At 39.7% G+C, this 17,794-nt stretch overlaps 1 protein-coding gene across 1 annotated transcript in view; it reads left to right on the top strand.

Annotated features, from left to right (window-relative positions):
• Positions 1-9,866, top strand: part of LOC103185349 (transmembrane O-mannosyltransferase targeting cadherins 2) — a 97,084-nt gene extending 87,218 nt beyond the window's left edge. Inside the window, 2 exon segments of the mRNA XM_042335612.1 lie at positions 1,538-1,601; positions 8,292-9,866. Coding sequence (XP_042191546.1) covers positions 1,538-1,601; positions 8,292-8,486 — 259 coding nt within the window. The 3' untranslated portion in view covers positions 8,487-9,866.
• Positions 9,867-17,794: the final 7,928 nt, after the last annotated feature.

The raw sequence follows: 17,794 nt of genomic DNA, 5'->3' as shown, positions 1-17,794 counted from the left end.
TCAATTCACATAGCCTCAGCTGACACTCCAGTGCAGTGCTGTATATGTGTTGATTGTCAGAAGTGTCATCTTTCATCGTTCACTTTACTGTGGTGGGACATTACTGAGCGCGCATGGCTGCCACCTTCATCGACACAATCACTACACTTTACAGTATATTCTGCAATGCACTTTCATGAAAGGTTCTATGTCAGATGTAAGGATTATTATTAACAGATAAGAATATGTAACAGCAAATGCTCTGGATGCAATGTCCAACTTGAGACATTATTTAAATGGGATATTTGGCTATTGCTCACTGCTGTATATAAATGTGTTGGCACAGCATAATCCACAATTACAACATGCAAAGTACAGTGCTGATTTGTCTTCGGATCCTTGGAAGACTGGTATAGTGCAGAACACCAACTGCGCTAAGCACTATATAAATGCAAATTGTATTGTAAAAATGCTAAATTTAAAGAGGCTCCATTGTGGAATCCTGTAGCTCAGTGCTTAGAGCACTCGCCCTGCAAGTAAGAGACCTAGGTTTGATTCCCAGCAGGGCGAAACCTTGGGCAAGTTTCCTTAGTGATAATAATCCTTCAAGAAAAAAATAATAAATTGGTCACTTCAATCCACGACTGTTTGTGGGACACTGCTGTGCACAATTGACTGCCGCGTTTTGCAAATATACAGTCAATTCACTTTACAGTATATTCTGCGAAGCTCTTTGAGACGTCTAGAAGATGTGAAAAGCGCTATATCAAATGCAAGGATTATTATCATCATTGAAAAGTGTTATGCAAGCTCTGCATTTATTAAAAACATCAACATCCTTCACATAGGATAACTTTTCAAAGCCCTTTACAACGGCAGTTCACAGCGCAAAATGATGTGAACAGTACTGAAATGCATCACTGTGTCTATTGAATCCGCTTTCCTCAATGACCGATCAAAAAAAATAGCCTCCTTCCCCATAATAATAATAATAATAATGACATCATGAAAAGTTTTAGCGACCAAATGACAATAGGTCCTGAGCTAAGGAATTTTGTCTTCTGGTTCATCTCCCTTGCCAAACACTGAAAGGTCTACCAAATGCTTTTTCATGAAAACATTGCCTCTTTAAACAGGAACTGCTGCAGCGAATCAAACACTAAAACTGGCAGAAGTGGCGTACTGCTTAGCAAAGCTGTCATACAGTCCAGCAGTCACTATCAATGTGTTTTGTTACACAAAAACATATCCGAGCTCTATGGACAGTTTCTAACTTGTACAATTTGACAGATTGAAATCGCTCCATTGATTGCCTGATACCTTGGGAAACATCCCATGCTTGCGGGTAACAGTGTGAGCGCTGGATATGTTCCGCTGCTTATGCTGTGTACTGTGTTTGCCACATTGCCTCTTCGCAGCCGCCAATCTCTGGCAGAGCCGGCCTTTTCTTTTCTCTCTCTCTCTCTCTCTCTCTGAAATATGAACCATTTTGAAGAAGCGTGTCAGAAGTCAGATTTCATTTCATGTGAATGGTGCATTTTGTGTTTTTGTTCATCAGACAAGCTGGCCTGAATGAAGCAGCTGAGAAACATTATGGATTGGCAGCAGGACTGCGACCTAATGTAAGTAGCAGTTACCACCGTAAAAGCAGGAGTGCTTTGCAACAGTGTACAATTAAATACAATCATATTCCACCACTGAAAGTTTCCTTTTCACAGTTCCCCACAAATTCAGTAGGGTACAAATCTGCGGGGAGTTAGCATATATACCCTGGCCTAGATTTATTCTCTTTTCTTAGCATTTCCTTGTGTCCAGAATTTAGAAAATACTTAAAACGCAGTCTCAATTTTGAGCCCGGTTTTCTGTGTCTTCTTTTGAGAACTGTGGGAAAATTAGTTTAAAGTAAAGATTCAATTCACCTATTCTGGATGCTCAAAAATTTAACTTTAACAGAGGAAATCTAGAACCAGGTAGAATTTCTTTCCCCATTTGACATGGAACCCAAAGTAGCACTTGGAAAATGTCCTGCACTAATGGCAACTGCAGCTCAAAGAGGCAATATTTACACAGGGTGGATCAATAGTTAAACAACTCATGGAGTGTTTGTGATAGTGAAATTTGTGGTTAAAGGTTTCAATTTAATGCACTTTAAAGCAAAAGAGTTTTGTTATCGTTCATTTAACACGTTGTAGTAGAAATGACAAGGGAAAAAACTTGGTAAAGATGCATTTTGTAGTTATGCACTTAAGTGAAGTGAATGGTCCTGTACTATTCAGTCAATTCATTCTTCATGATTTGGTCCTGGATAAAAGTCATTTCATACACCAGGAGGCATTTAACCTTTGCAAACTCAGCTCCCTTTTATGCCTTATTTATACTGCTAGGAATGAGATTACTTCCAGCAGCTGAACAATTCGTAGCTGAAAGGCTGATTTATACTTTCCGCTCCTCATCGCATCGGTCAGGGGCTGTTAAAAGAAATCTATGACCCGATTTCCGAAGTGGGACACTGGGTTTAAATATCGTTAAAATGCTGGACCCTTGACTCGTTCTTAATATTAAAATGGTCCCTTGAAAGTACTTTGATTGAACATTGGAAAGTAGAGCAGAGCCATTATTGATTCACACCACTGCTTTTACCCACAACCAGCAGGTGGTTCCAATAGCACCTCGACTACTCAGCAACAGGGCTCCAGCAGTATTTCTATGGACCCAACCCTTCCGATCTAATCGCACAATGTGAACTTGTTGTTCAGGATAGGTGTCAACCTAGCTCAGTTGGTAACACTCGCACTTCTGTGTCAAAACATTATGGGTTCAAGCCACACTTTGGGGCTTTGAGCTCACGGTCTTGGCTGACACTTCAGTGCTAGATGTGCTGTCCTTCAGATGAGACATTAAACCGAGGCCCCACCTGCTGTTCAGATGGACGTTAACGATCGCATTTCATTATTCAGAAAGAGAAGTAAGTTACTCCCAGTGTCCTGGCCAATGATCCCCCTAATAAAATGGATCATTTACTTCATGGCTGTTTGTGGGTCACTGCTGTGCGCAAATTAGCTGCCGAGTTTGCCTACAATAAAAAATACAGCAATTGCAAGGAATCCTGTGAACTGCTATGAGATAGATCTGTTACTGACCTGAAATGTGCTGTATTAAATCAAGTGTTATTATTAACACAGCATTAGGCACAATCTACTAGAGGTGAATTAAAATAAGAGAATACTCTACAAAGAATCTGTTCTGATGTGAGTCATAAAAACTGCACAAAATTCATTGTATTATAGAGAGGTATGTAATTTCGAGATCAAAATTTCACGTGAAAAGAAGTGTCTTTACACGTCACCATTTGACTGAATTAAAATCAACACAAAAAATAAAAACAAATAGAAATTTTGTAATCTGGTTTCGATTAAAGTGTCTATTATTGCAAAAAGAAAATAACTACAGAGAACAAACAAAAAATAAATCTTGGAACAATTAATCAAGCACCACAAACACGCAAGCCGCTGAATCGCTCCTTGTTAATGATCAGAAGTGCCACAAAGCCTGGTTATGGAGCCCCTAAGACTGATTAGATCCAATTCTCTGCGAGCTCTTTAATGCTGACTGGGGAATTCAACATCCAAACGCAAACCAATACAAGATTCCAGTTTCCAATTTCCAGTGAATTAACTAGAAATAAACCCAGCGGGTAGCTCCTGCTGCTCTGCATTCCATTTATACTTGTTTTGTGGCCAGTGATACAGATTAAGATGGCTTGAATTTATCTTCTATTTTTTTTTACATTTAACCCCTTCTCTTGCTAAAAAGCAAGAATGTCATGAGAATTTGGAGGGAATGCTGTACAAATTGGTTATATTACAACATATTTATTATTCAATCAGTCAAATCATTATGATTCTCAAATCAGATATCTTTCTTTTCCTTACCCTCTAGTTTTGGTCCAGAAGCCCAGTGCCTCTCTGCCATTGCTAGTTTGGTTGATATAAATGCCCCTTATTTGGATATCTCCCAAGTTTTATTATCCAAGTGTCAGTGGTGTTCTCACCCACACAGGGATGGAACGAGCGCACATTCCTCCCCAAATCATCTGGCTAGAATTGGTCTTTTACTGGAGATCAAAAAGAAATGAGGATCAGAACTGGATAGGATTCAGATCTCCTGGTCAGGAGCTCATCACATCACCCTCCTCTTGCTGATACCAGTTAGAGGTGACAGAAATCCTTTACAACAACAACAAAATTAAATTTATAGCGTGCCTTTCATGTCAGGAGGACATCCCAAAGTGCTATTATTTTGTTGCATTTGATATAGAGCCTTATCGCGTCTTCGAGACGTCTCAAAGCGCTTCACAGAATATACTGTAAAGTGAATTGACTGTATACGTTGTGGGCAAATTAATTAAATACAATATAATAAGAATCAAAGGATTCATGCTAGGAAATAGTTATGGAGGGAACAGGGATGGAGAAATATTTTGAGTCTTACGGGGGGAGAAGGAAATTTCAATAAAGAACTTTGCCCAGGATTTTCTGCATTCTGTCTCATATGCAAATCTTGCCTAGCAGGGATGGCTTTGGGGTGAAAATATGGTGCCTGAAAGAAGCAAGCATGAAGGGCTGACAAGCCTTTTCTCATTCCACACTTCCTGTGCTACCCCACATGAAGGATGCTACATAAATATAAGTTGTTGTTGTTGTGCTCTTAAATATATAATAGTTTGTCAGCTTGTGTGAGTGCCTTTTAAAATATAACAAACTGGCTGCACTGGGCAGTAGCTGAAGTTATACTGTGGTGAATGAATTTTCAATGAATTATACAGAAATCCCAGAGCTTGGCATTACCGGTCTGTAATTGGTGCAGTGAAATGACAGCACCACACTGACAACAAGCCCTCAATATCACTGGGCAGCTAATGCGTCTCTCTTTCCTGGAACCGAGAAAAGCGATACAGGAAGCACTTCATTGCCTTTCCTCTGTGGCCTTTCATGTAACTGGTTCTCTCCGAACACTCGTTTACTTGGCCTCGCACAGCTCACATGATTCTGAACAGCTGTGCACTCTACATCTGCTTGCATTGCTCGCTTGTCTGCCCCTAAAAGGGAGCACTTTGAAGTTTTCTGTCTGAAACTTATTAAACAAAAGTTAAACGCTTGTTACTTTCATTTCGGTGGCTGTGCCGAACTCTGTACTTAAGAAATACATGCCCTCAGTCCCTTCAATGCCACAACCTGCATAGTGTGCATTCTTAATAGGAAGCCAGGTTACTTGTGCTTTTCAGCATTTGTCAAACTTCATGTCTTTCTCATTAGAACGATGTGGGAACTAGATTGTTTTTTAATACTGTAAAATGTTTTCCTCTAATGTCATTCCCTGCAAGCAAACAATCTCAAGATACTGGATTAGAGTTACACCTCCAGGTAATTAGAAAAGACCTATGACCATAGTTTGTAAATCTCTGTGGCCAGCAGAGCTTTGCTGGCTGCAATCAGAATAATGGCATTCAAATTTGTCCAATGATATATAGTTTGTAGCAGCAGCAATGCCAGACATGGCGTTCTGTGTCTGTCAGAGCAACAACTATATTGGCTTTTGGCGCGTCTTGTTTTGAGAGGGCCTGGGATTGTCAGTGGAACGTGCCATGTGCCATGAAGGGAAATTCAAACCCTGTGATTAAAATCCTTCCTATGAGGGATTTAAGCAATTTGACCACCCAGAACCAAGGTTGGCCAAAACTGAACAACATGTGGCTGCCAACGAGCAGCTGGCAGGGATTTTACAGTCCCCACATTTACACTGAATGCAACTTAATACTCTTATAATAGTTTTGGTTGCTCAATGGCATCAATTCAAAGAAAATCAGCTCATCCAGCCAGCCACTCTCATATCTCTGTCTCCAAAAATCAATCATGACGCCCCTTAATAAATCTCGGTATTTTAACCCAAGGTATGATTTGACAGAACTGGATTATAATAACTTCTATTGAGCATTGGCATGGAACTCAGGCCTTTATCTCCCCCCACATCCCTTATGACCCTCCTGCTTCTGTCAGTTTCTCAACACATACAAAAACTGTTATTAAATTGCCAATGGTTTGGCAATACATGGATTTGGAATGTGCTTATTAGGCCCTGTGATTATTGCATTTGAGCATTGTTGTTTGACAGATGATTAATTCACTTCACTGGGAATTCGAAGTTTTGTAAAGTTGACAGTCTGTAATCCAGACAAGGTTCCCTTGGCCCACTGTTTAGCTCATTGATATAAAGCCTTCCATCTACTGCAGGAAATGAAGGAAGGCCTTTGATCACTTGACCAGTGAAGCTGTAGGTGGTGTAATTTTTTACAGCAGTCTAGAAGTGGTGCATTATTGAACTCCAGCACTAATGACTGTCTTTATTTATGCAGTGAAAACATTTCATCAGCTGTATTCAATAAAAGACAATATGTTCAGGAAAGCTCACCATCGCACATTCATTAACCATCACAGTGCCCATTAATTATGTGACCCACAAAGCACACAGGCATAATGAAATTGTTCATATCCCAAAGCAAATGCGATGGGGGGTAGGAGATGCTTTACAAAGAAATAAATTGAGTGGCACAATAAAGGCTTTGGGGATTATATGCAAGGAGGAATCTTATACAAGTCATTTCTGGCACCAAGGGGTCTAAAACGCGATGGTTTATTGATAAGCAGTCCGACTCTGCAGTAGGGAATCCTTCAAATAACTGGAAGCACAGGCCTCCTTACATTCTGCTTTGATGCTAATCTACTTTTGGACTGGTGCTCACACAGCACAATTGCAAAAGATGTTGGACAAGTTGCTACACGAGAGACTCCTTCACAAACTGATGTCACTGGGTATCAGTAACAACAATTTGCCTTTATATAGCGACATTGGGACAACATCTGTAGGCATGTAACTCCATGCCTACATGGAGGCATGGATGAACTCCAGTGTTAGAGGATTGACTGAAAATGACAGACAATTGGTCAAGTTAGTTGAAAGAACACATCTCAGAGTGGACCTTATACAGGTAAATAAGATTTTAAATTGGATTGAGAAAGTAACCCAAAACAATATCAGCAGGTATACCAGAGCATCAGAATAAGAGGGACATAGGTTCAGTTTTACACAAATGAGTTTCAGGACAGACATCAGGAAGTAGTTAGTTTCCTGGAGGATAATTAATGACTGGAACAGGTTACCCAGGAAGTGTGGTTCAGGCCAGGATACTGGACTCATTTAAGAAACAGCTTGTTGTTGTGTTGGGAGTTTCAGGTCCCTTGAAAGAATCTCTACTTAGTCTTCATTCAAAAATCCCATTTAAACTCACTGCTTCTTACCCTCCCCCCACCCCCCCATATGTGTCTTTTTGATGTTTTTCATTACTCACAGAGGATGCATAAAAGCTGTATGTGACAGTCTTATTGGGAAGAAGAGTGAAAGTTGATTTGAGAGCTCCAAAAATAATGCATTTGAAAAGCTGAGAAGTGATCACCAAAGGCCACGGGAGGCCCTTCACCAACAAGATCAAAACTTTTTTAAAAAAGTTAAAACGTATTTCCAACTCCCAAAACAAAAAAAGATGGTCCGGCCAGAGGCATCATCAGTTGTATACAACAACAATATAGTGCCCTGCATGCAGGGTAGCATACTGGATCGCTTGACAGTAGTGGAGTCTGACCCTGAGCCAGGGGGAGAGGAAGGGGGAGGTGACCGTAAGCACGATCAAAAAGGAAGGTCTTTAGGTGGGATTTCAAAGTGGGGAGGAAGGGGGCAAGAGCTTTGGGGCATAGTGGCTGAAAGCACGACCACTGATGGTGGAGCGAGGGGGCGAGGGACGAACACGCAGGTATGATTACTGGCAATGTGTGAGCGCATGTTTATTGGGGACTGGTGCTTATTAAAAATAATCAAGGTTAGACATTTGATGGAGTTGTTGACTCATCCCCTCTGGGATTAACCTTCTGAAGAACACACAAAAATATTGTTATAAATTAAAGGTCGGAAATGATTATGTTTGGGAAAGTTCAGTGGAAAACAATGAGTCATCTTCACAGATGATTTCTGTGTGTAACAATACTGACCTTTAACACATCAGCAATATTAAAAAAAAACCTTGAAGATGTTTTTCTGGATCAGATTCAATGTTTGCTTTGGGTGAATAACAACTTTGGGGCTTTGACTGTGTGAGGGATTGATTTATAAGAGAAGCAGTTTGATTTGTGCCTCTTGCCTGCAGTCAGGGTTCAGTGGCTGCCTCTGGTTTCACACTCACCCTTTACTCTTGATCTTGACAGTATCCCGCAGCTCTGATGAACCTGGGAGCCATCCTTCATCTGAATGGGAAGCTGCACCAGGCTGAGGCAAATTATCTCCGAGCTCTCCAGCTCAAGCCCGACGACAGCATTACCCAGTCCAACCTCCGCAAACTGTGGAACATCATGGAGAAGCAAGGCTTGAGCGTGCAAAAGAACAGAAACGGAAAAACGTAAGCCAGACGGGGCTTATGGTGTTAAACTACAAGGAATCAGAAAAGGCCTAGCTTCAGACAGAGCCAGTCTTCCCTTGGGCTTGCTGAGCCAGCGGGCCATCAGAGCACTTAAGCAGATTAATGAATAATTGATGCTTGTTGGCTGAAGACAAACACATAGACAAGTTTATTTTTTAAATTTCGAGCACTTAAGCCTCAAAGCTCTCTAACACACATGGCCACAGCTTTCCTTATCTGCTGAAAGGCCTAACCGTCAACTGCAAGCGTCTGAGCTATGCTGCTGCAAATTACTGTTTGCAGACAAATTGCAGACAAGTTGCAGAACACTAGGTTTTAGCAAATTAGCAACAACTTTGTGAATTGGGACCACGTACCTGTCAGGATATGAAGCTCATATAGGAAGGCAATGTTGAGTTACGGTTTGAGGCTCAAGGTCAAGTATTTGTTTGTTAAGAATGTCCCACATCCACACGGGTTCCTTTAGTGCTAGACAGTGCTCTGTATGGTCCTGGAATATCATATGTAGTAGTGCAAAACATCTTGTGTGATTTTTATGGTCTAGAAGGTGTCGGTGATGTTCTCTGACTGAGGAAAATGTACGTCTCTGCCATTGAAAAGGAATAAGAATGAAATATTGCACCTCCTTATATAGCAACAGCAGAACTACCATTTTTTGAAAGTTTAACAAAACGGATCTTTGTTAGCATTTTTAGGAGGGGAGGGGGAGAAAATGAATTTACTAGCTACGTTTGGTCTAATGCTTTTTATTGTTGTTGGTTTGTTTACAATGCAATAGATCTCACGAGTGAGTGGTCGAATACATTCCGGCTCTGTATCAATTTTTTTTGTGCGATGGTTAAGTCGCTACATAAAGACATTGTTTCACATTTGTACTTCACTCGCACAAATCAAACAGCAGGGAATTTTTTCTTCTTCTTTGCGTGAATGTGGCAGAAATGACTAATGCTCTGTCTTTGTTGCCATTGTGTTGTAGCAATGATTCATTTGTGGGTCGGTCCGAGAGGAAGAGGGAAAGTTAAGCATTGGCTAGTGGGGGGAGGGGAGGTGGTAGAATAAGGGAAGAATAAGCAGGTGCTCCCCTACTTTCCCTATGCCTGGCCAATCCTTTTGGCTTCTGAATAATGCTGATAAGTATTACATGTGTGTTGCTGCTCAGGGATTTCATACAGCGTGTTCTAGACGGTGCTAAAGAGCACTAAGCGTGTTTACTAAATTAAAAATTTTATTTTTGAAATTGTTGTATTTGTATAAATTATCCAAATTTGTAGATTTGTTTCCTTTTGTAAAGATGACTGTGATAATAGTAATTCACAGGCTTTCCCCAATAAATACATTTTAAAAATAAAAAAAGCAGTCATTACACAGGCTCCTGCACGTGTGGTGCTTTCTCATTAAAGCCTCGATGCAGAATGCACAGAACTGGGTCTCGGAATTACAGCTGTGAAATAAGATTCAGCGCTTTATAGAAGAGGCGGCGTGAATAAATTGAAGCTGTACAGCCATTAGAGCACATCTTTCAGCAAGCATGCTCTTGTAAGCAGGGCTTCGCTGTTAGGATGGATGGCATTCAGACAAGTTCTGGGCCAGTAATAAACTGCATTCATGCAAGACCAGTTTTGTGTCAGCAGAAGCATCAAACTTAATACTTTTAGAAAGCAGAAAAGAACACATATAATACATGCATTTGCTGACGCTAAATGCATGGCTGATCTCCCTCTGGCTCCTATGGTCACCTCCCCCTCCCACCTTCTCCCTTGCTCAGCATTCAACCCCTCCACTGTATAGCGCTCCCGAGAAGCTATCTAGGTGCAGGATGCTCTGTAAAAACAAGGTGCTTTAATAAAAGAAACATTTCAGTGACTGAGCCTCAGGTCTCTGTCACTCAACACTTTGTTAGTCATAAATCATGAGAAGAATAAAATAATAATCCTTGCATTTGGTATAATAACTTTCACATTGAGAGGACATCCCAAAGTGCTTGTCGGAACAAGGGAGGTGGGGTTAGGTTGAGTGGACTCACTGCTGTCCATGTGGCCAGAATTCTAACCTCACTATTATATTCAGCATAGGTATACTCCAGCACTGTAGACTAAGGCAAGGAAAGCAATGCTAGAAAAAATATCCACCAGATAATATACAATATACAATATACATCTGCTGAAAAGTACACCAAAAGTCGTCATCTGTGGATACTTTGGGAAATTTTTTAAAGCAATTTTTATTTTTAAAGGAATTTCACTTCTATAAGTGATGGTCCACAGATGTCTTCCCATCTGCTAAACCAACACTACAAAGTGGTTCAATGGTAATATTAATTAACTAACGTGTGTAAAATTCCCTAATGAATTAAGGATACTGTTATTGCCAATTCATCTAGGATTCATAGTAAATCCTACTAATGGATCACATGCTGCTGCATAAACATGGTCAAATTTAACTGATTTCATCGCGACTGGGTGACCTAAATATATAATGCATTTATCTTGTAATAATAATAATAATAATAATCCTTGCATTTGATATAGCGCTTTTCACGTCGGGAGGACGTCCCAAAGCGCTTCACAGACACACTGTAAAGTGAATTGACTGTATATTTGTGGGCGAACGCGGCAGCCAATTGCGCACAGCAATGTCCCACAAACAGTCATGGATTGAAAATGACCAATTTATTATTGTTTTGTTTTTTTGGAGGGATTATTATTAGGCGTGTGGAGTAAGGAAACTTGCCCAAGGTTTCGCCCTGCTTGGAATTGAACTCAGGTCTCTCACTTGCAAAGCGAGTGCTCTAACCACTGAGCTACAGGACTCCACGACAACATTATATGCATTTTCTTATGTAGTTGTTTCCAGTTTGTAACAAACAGAGATGACAAGTTCAATCTGTCTTTCCTCTACAGAAGGGAAATAATTTTGTTATGGGAGCAAGGGTGGGAGAGAAAGGAATGAAGCCTAATGTGACTCAAATAAAATGACAAGTTTTGATATATTTTCATATATCAAAGCAAAGATTATTATTAAGATTACTATTATTATTAAATGACATATCTCATTACAGTTGATTCAGTAATGGTGTAAAGCCAGTTTCCACCACTTCACTTGTCTCCAATGTTTTTGAACCCCTTGTTCATGCACATTTCTTCACATGTGCCTTGCACCATAATGACCCTAACAGAAATAATAAAAAAAATTCTCACCTGGGATCATCATCTGCATTTCTGAAAAAGCACAATGTCTACATTCACATTGCTAAGTTCTGTGACTTCCTGAAAATGACGCATGAAATTTTTAAACGCTTAGGGATGGCCTTCTGGGTGCTATATAAATGTAAATGAGAGTGTATTGTAACAAGTCTAACTCCCATTCCATTTTATAGGGTTTTCTGCAATGCTATCTATCAGCAATCCTTGCCAACAATTCCCCAAATAAAACTGAACATTCACTTCATCATTTGTAGGACATTGATGTGTGCAAAATTGGCAGCAAAATAGTTCACCTATGAATACACGGTGATTACCCTTTACAGTAAATCCTATGATGCACAATAATAATAATAATCCTTGCATCCGATATTGCACCATATCGCGTGATCAAGCCCTCTGTATATTTTATGGGTTTGACAATACGATAAGACACAGATCATATTATTACTATAAAATGTCTTTTTAACCCCATTCAATAACTGAAAAAACACACAATTTGTAAATCCTAAAGAAACTGAGAACTGGAAGGATTAATTCTCAGTTGTATTTCCTACCACTTTAAGTGTTGTCACTGAGTTTTCCACTCCCAGTGTTTTCTCTGTTTACCTAGGAGTAAATAGGCACCCGGATGTTAGTTGATTGGTGGATTGCTTTACCGGGGGTATAAATCCCTTTTTAAAAATTGGTTACTCAATCCATGACTGTTTGTGGGATACTGCTGTGCACAATGGGCTTCCACATTTTGCCCACAAAATATACAGTCAATTCACTTTACAGTATATTCTGTGAAGCACTTTGAGACGTCTCAAAGACATGATAAGGCGCTATATCAAATGCAAGGATTATTATCGTATTATTACTATTGTTTAGTACACGGCTTCCTTGATGCCTCCTCATCTCTACTTTCTCTAGGTTATTTCCTTTTACGCCTTTTATGACCCAATTCATGGAGATTGTGGTTTCACCTATCATCACTTGATGAAACAGCAAAGCTGAACTGAAGCTTGATTAACCATTTTACACCAATTATTATTATATTATAATTAATCTCCTGAACTTCCCTTATTTTATTAACTGGACATGAATGGGTCAAGATCATTTCAAAAGGGTTCAGCACAGTGCTTGGTTTATTTTAGAAGGTTCATTTTAAAGTTCTTCTACTGCTTTGTACCCTGGACTGTGGGATCAAGAATTTTATATTATTTTCATTCATGTGGAGCAGTATAGCAAAAACTGGTGTGTTTTTTTCTTCTGTTTGGATAATGTCCAAAATTCTTGCTCATTGCTTTTTCTGTCTTCTTGGGCTATTTTTGTTGTTTATGGTTGTGTCGTTATGTAAGTAAGTGCTGGGATCGCTGCATACATTTTACATTAACACAAATAACACATGTAACACATGGTTCCTCAGGTTTGAAATTCGGACCATTGAACATGTTCAAGATGGCGATTCCATGACAAGATCAAATAATAGGCCATTCTACTGCCTGCTGGTATCAATTCAATGCAGTGCTTATAATAAAGTGCTGCGAGATGATGCCAATTCAGTTTTTATTATTAAAGAGCTGGAGTACCGCTGGATCTCTGATAACTTTGAAATAACTTAATTAATCTTTTTGGGAATAGCTCGTGATCTTTCAACATTAATTTGTGAGTTTCATTTGTTGGCTTTACATTGGCAGACGACAGACCAGAGTTGTTTAACAGACGACACAAAGTGAATCAAAGTGAGACAACTTCCCCTGAATAGGATTTGCAGCTCCAGACCCTGGAATTATAGCAATGTGGGCTGTGTCCATTCAACACAGGAAGTGCATCAAATCAACCCAAACCGTGTAGTGCAACGGCATTATTTTTGTTTTTTTTCATCAATAAACATGACAGCATAAGCTCTCTAACCACATGTCGCATATTTCATTAACTAACAGTTTCTGCTATCCTGCAGTAATTTACATTGAATGTCGCAGAGTCTTGCTGTTAAATATATAAGCAATGAAATAGGAAAAGGCGACTGGAGAACACATTATGTTTATTTAGTAAGTTGATTAGTGTACTTTGGACACCAGCAATTCTCCTGTTTCCTGCCATAGAGCTGGTGCCAGGAAGTCCTGTCACCATAAGATACCATCAGGTGTTGTGGATTTATGGCCTTTCACTCCCTGTGGGATAATGCTGATCGAACAGTATAGACTTTGGAATTTATGGATTCAGCACTTCTTTATTTCTCCATTGGTCTATCTTCCAAAACTTTTTAAACCATCAATGCTGGGGTTTGTTTGGTTAGCAGAACAAATGTTATTGGAATATTTTTCTGCTCAGGCAAAAAGTTAGCTAATAGTTGTCGATGTCTCTTTGAACAAATATGTATATATGCATGAGGTCCAGCCCATTATGAGCCCTATTTTGAACTTGATTTATATGTGTGGTGTTAATTATACTGGTTCCTGGTGAACTGGTTGAAACCATTGGAGCCAGACTGAGGCGCAGTTGAAATGTTCATAGGCTCCAAGAGAAAGAGAGAGAATTTTCAATTGGTCCCATGCTAGCAGTATCTTAATCCAAGGGGATCCTCTTATTTTCAGACTCGTGGCTATCCAGCAGAAACGCTCTAATGTTTTGAATAATTCTACTTCGTTATAACCAAACAAGCAGAAACAGGTTTTTTTTAAAAAAAACAACTTAAATCATCACCCAGAGCAAAAATTGGTCAGTTCCTTGGATGGCAGAGCGGCGGCTTGAAGTGGGGGTGATAGGTATTTGGGGGAAGGAAATAATTAATTAGAATATTAAGTGATCAAGTAATGCCTCTGGAAACTCCCTGTGTATGGATGTTGAGAACAAAATCTTTCTATATTTCAAAGTTACCTGTTAAGATTAATTTCCAGCAAGAAGAGAATCTGCTGACCTATAAAAGTCTCTCTCTGGCACATTGTGTTGTGATCGTGGGCAAGTTTTGCCATTCTCCAAGATACTCCGATTCCCGGTTGGTGAGGCCACTTTTTCTCCAGTTACATTAAACAGCGCTGTGGTATATGTCATGTGCTCATCAGGAGTCCCCTGCCCGAATTTAATTTCACAGTTAAATTCACCATCGTAACACTGTATTAAAACGATTGGTTTTAAGAACAAATACAACTTGCACTTCTTTTAAAAATGCCTTTCATACAAAAGAATGTCATAAAATGAGAATTTCAAATCAAATGTTGTTCTCTAGGTAATTTTGACTGTGGTGTGTACACCTGGATACTTGCAGGTGTATGATGCACGACTTTAACTAACTGATTAACTAACTCACATCTCCTTGTCCAGCAAAAAGCTTTTCAGTGCAAATGTATACATGCGTCATCTTGGACTATAAGCCTAGTGGCCTCTCCCACCAGAATATCAGCACATCTTTTGAAAATTTGACCATATGCTTCCATAGGGAGCAGTTCTAGGCATTTTCCACCTTAGCCTGGCTAATTTTAACACCGATACACAAAGCCATTCCAAAAGAGTTCCTATCGTTACACCAGCTTGATTATTTTGCCACACTCTTGGCAGGGGGGAGTTAGAGGATGTTTGGCTACTGGGAGTGAGTGATAGAGATCATTTTTCAGTGTGAAAGACTTTGATGTGACTGATCCCTGACGCTTGTTTCACATGAATGAAAGAAGACCTTGAACTCACCATCGGGTCACCGTTGGAATATCCTGTGTACGTTATGGGTGGATGCTCATGGTAGAACATTATGTGCGTCCGAGTCCATTCTGCAACACTTGTGTATGTTTCTGCAAGTGGTTGAACATGTGAACTAGAACTTTAGATTTTCCCACGTGTGAAAAATCAGGAAAAATCATCAGTTATTTCTACAGGACAATTTGTCATTTCCTTAAACACTGCAACCTCTTGGCAACAGATGCATAAATTGAAATTAAAAATACCCTTACTGGCAATCACTGCTTGCGGGACACTACTGTATTCAAATTGGCTAATGGGTTCACATGCAAATGTATGCAGGTAGGATACAGCGCTATAATTCCTGTGCAGTGGTTTCACACATCTTCCAGATGTGATAGGGGCTTTATAATAATAATTGTTGCATTTGATATAGTGACTCTGGTAGAAACTCCCTTCTCTTTTCAAATAGTGCCATTGGATCTTTAATGTCCACCTGAACAAGCAGACAGGACCTCAGTCTAACGTTTCATCTGAAGGTGGGCACCTCCAACAATACAAGACACAACCAGCACTGCATTGGAGTGTCAGCTTAGACCATGTGATTCCAAGTCCTCACGTAGGGCTTGAACCCACAACCTTCTGACTCAGAGGTGAGAGTGCTACCACTGAGCCAAGCTGACACACAAAAAGAGACAGAAATAAGACACACCCACACAAGTGATTCATAAGGACCATGTTCGGGATGGTTTGCATTATCAATTGCAAGGATTATTAATATGGTAATAATAATTGTACTATTCTGTTTCATTGAATATGCAAATCTGTTTCATTAGGAGCAAAGCTTAAGGTTCAGTTCTCTTAAATCCATTGATGTTTTTGCTTCAACCACAGTTCCAATAGTGGATTCTATATTCTCTCCCTGCTCTCTGTGAAGAAGTTCCTCCTAAGCTCCCCTTTAGAGCTAAAACTGGATACTTATACTTATGCCCATGCATTTTGAGCTCACCAACAAATGGAAACAGACTATGAAATCGACTCTATCGAATCCTATCAAAGTCTTAAACACCTCTATAAGAGTAAGTAATTCTGGTAAGTAAGCTTAGATCCAGGTGGATTTTCTGATCCAGATTTTCAATCTATCATTGTCAAGTTCCAGAGTTGCAGAGGTGGGGTCTACCTATTTCTTGATCATGTGTAGGGTAGGTATAACATAAAATACTAAGTGAAACAATGTTCTCAGAATGCATACTACGATTACTAATGCGGCCAAGATGTAATTACTGTGAAAGAGGAGAGAAAAAATTGCAATCAATGGAGAACTCATCACCCTCTCATTTTGGACGACAGCCAATCCAGACTAAATGGCAAAAGGATTTTCCCCATCCCCCCTCTCCCTCCCAAATTCAAACTCACTTTGAAATCCATGTTCGGCTCTCATCGGATGTTTAACTTTATTTTCAGCAATTTCATGCTAAAATTAATTAAGAAGCATTTACCAAGACAAACAGAGTATTGTATTTTATGCTTTAAGAGCTCTGCGCTGTTTATTTTTCCACATTTCTGAATCTTTAGAATATCTTAACTGGCTTCCTTTGGGGAATGCACTTGCCGTTAACGTTTTGAGTACTGAATGCTCTCCATAGCTTTCAAAATATCTATGTAACAATTTAAAAATCGCTAAAATAAACGGGCAGCACACGGTAAAAAGTTTAAAAGGCAAATGTCTGGAGTTTAGTTTATTGTACACAAATTACTAAATCCCTGGTAATTATTTTATTAACTCTTCTTTCTACATCCACCATCGAAACACACTGTTTTAGAACAGCAGATCTTTGAGACTGAAAGAACAGCTAATTCCCTTGGTTTTATTGGCTCTTTTGACATAAACATTTTCCACAGAAGGAAATGTTTTGCCATGAAGATCTGGGCTGCCTTGCTATATAGGGTTGCTTTCTCTTACTCCCTTCCCTGCTGCTCTATTTACAATGCTCTCACTTTTCTCTCCCCCCCCAAATCTTATCCTGGGAAAGTTAAGTGTGAGACTGGCTATTGTACCTCCCACTCACTGGCTATTTAATCAGTAGAAGTTGCTGAAATAATTGAGCATTGCCGCCTAGAAATTGCAAACACGGAGAGGCTTCTACTTTCTACCCTATTGTAGGCACAATAGGTAAATGGCTTCCTTCTGTGCTGAAATCTCTACGATTAGTGTGATGGGTGTTCTTCATTTACCAACACAAAGCTCCAACTTTTGTTTCCCCCCTTTTCCCCCTCCCTGCAATTCTCTTGATTTCACGGCAGCAGCTTTGATACAAAACAATCAAAGACTCTTAAAATGTGAGTGAAAACATGTGTTTGATGGGGTCCATGGTCTTGACGGTTTACTGAAAAATAGTCAAGTCATATTAGCGTAATGTTCACTGAGTCTCTA

This window comes from Callorhinchus milii, unplaced genomic scaffold (assembly GCF_018977255.1).
Source record: "Callorhinchus milii isolate IMCB2004 unplaced genomic scaffold, IMCB_Cmil_1.0 Scaffold5, whole genome shotgun sequence".
Lineage (NCBI taxonomy): Eukaryota > Metazoa > Chordata > Chondrichthyes > Chimaeriformes > Callorhinchidae > Callorhinchus > Callorhinchus milii.
Note: the sequence above shows the minus strand (reverse complement) of the source record. Positions and strands in the feature narration are given on the sequence as shown.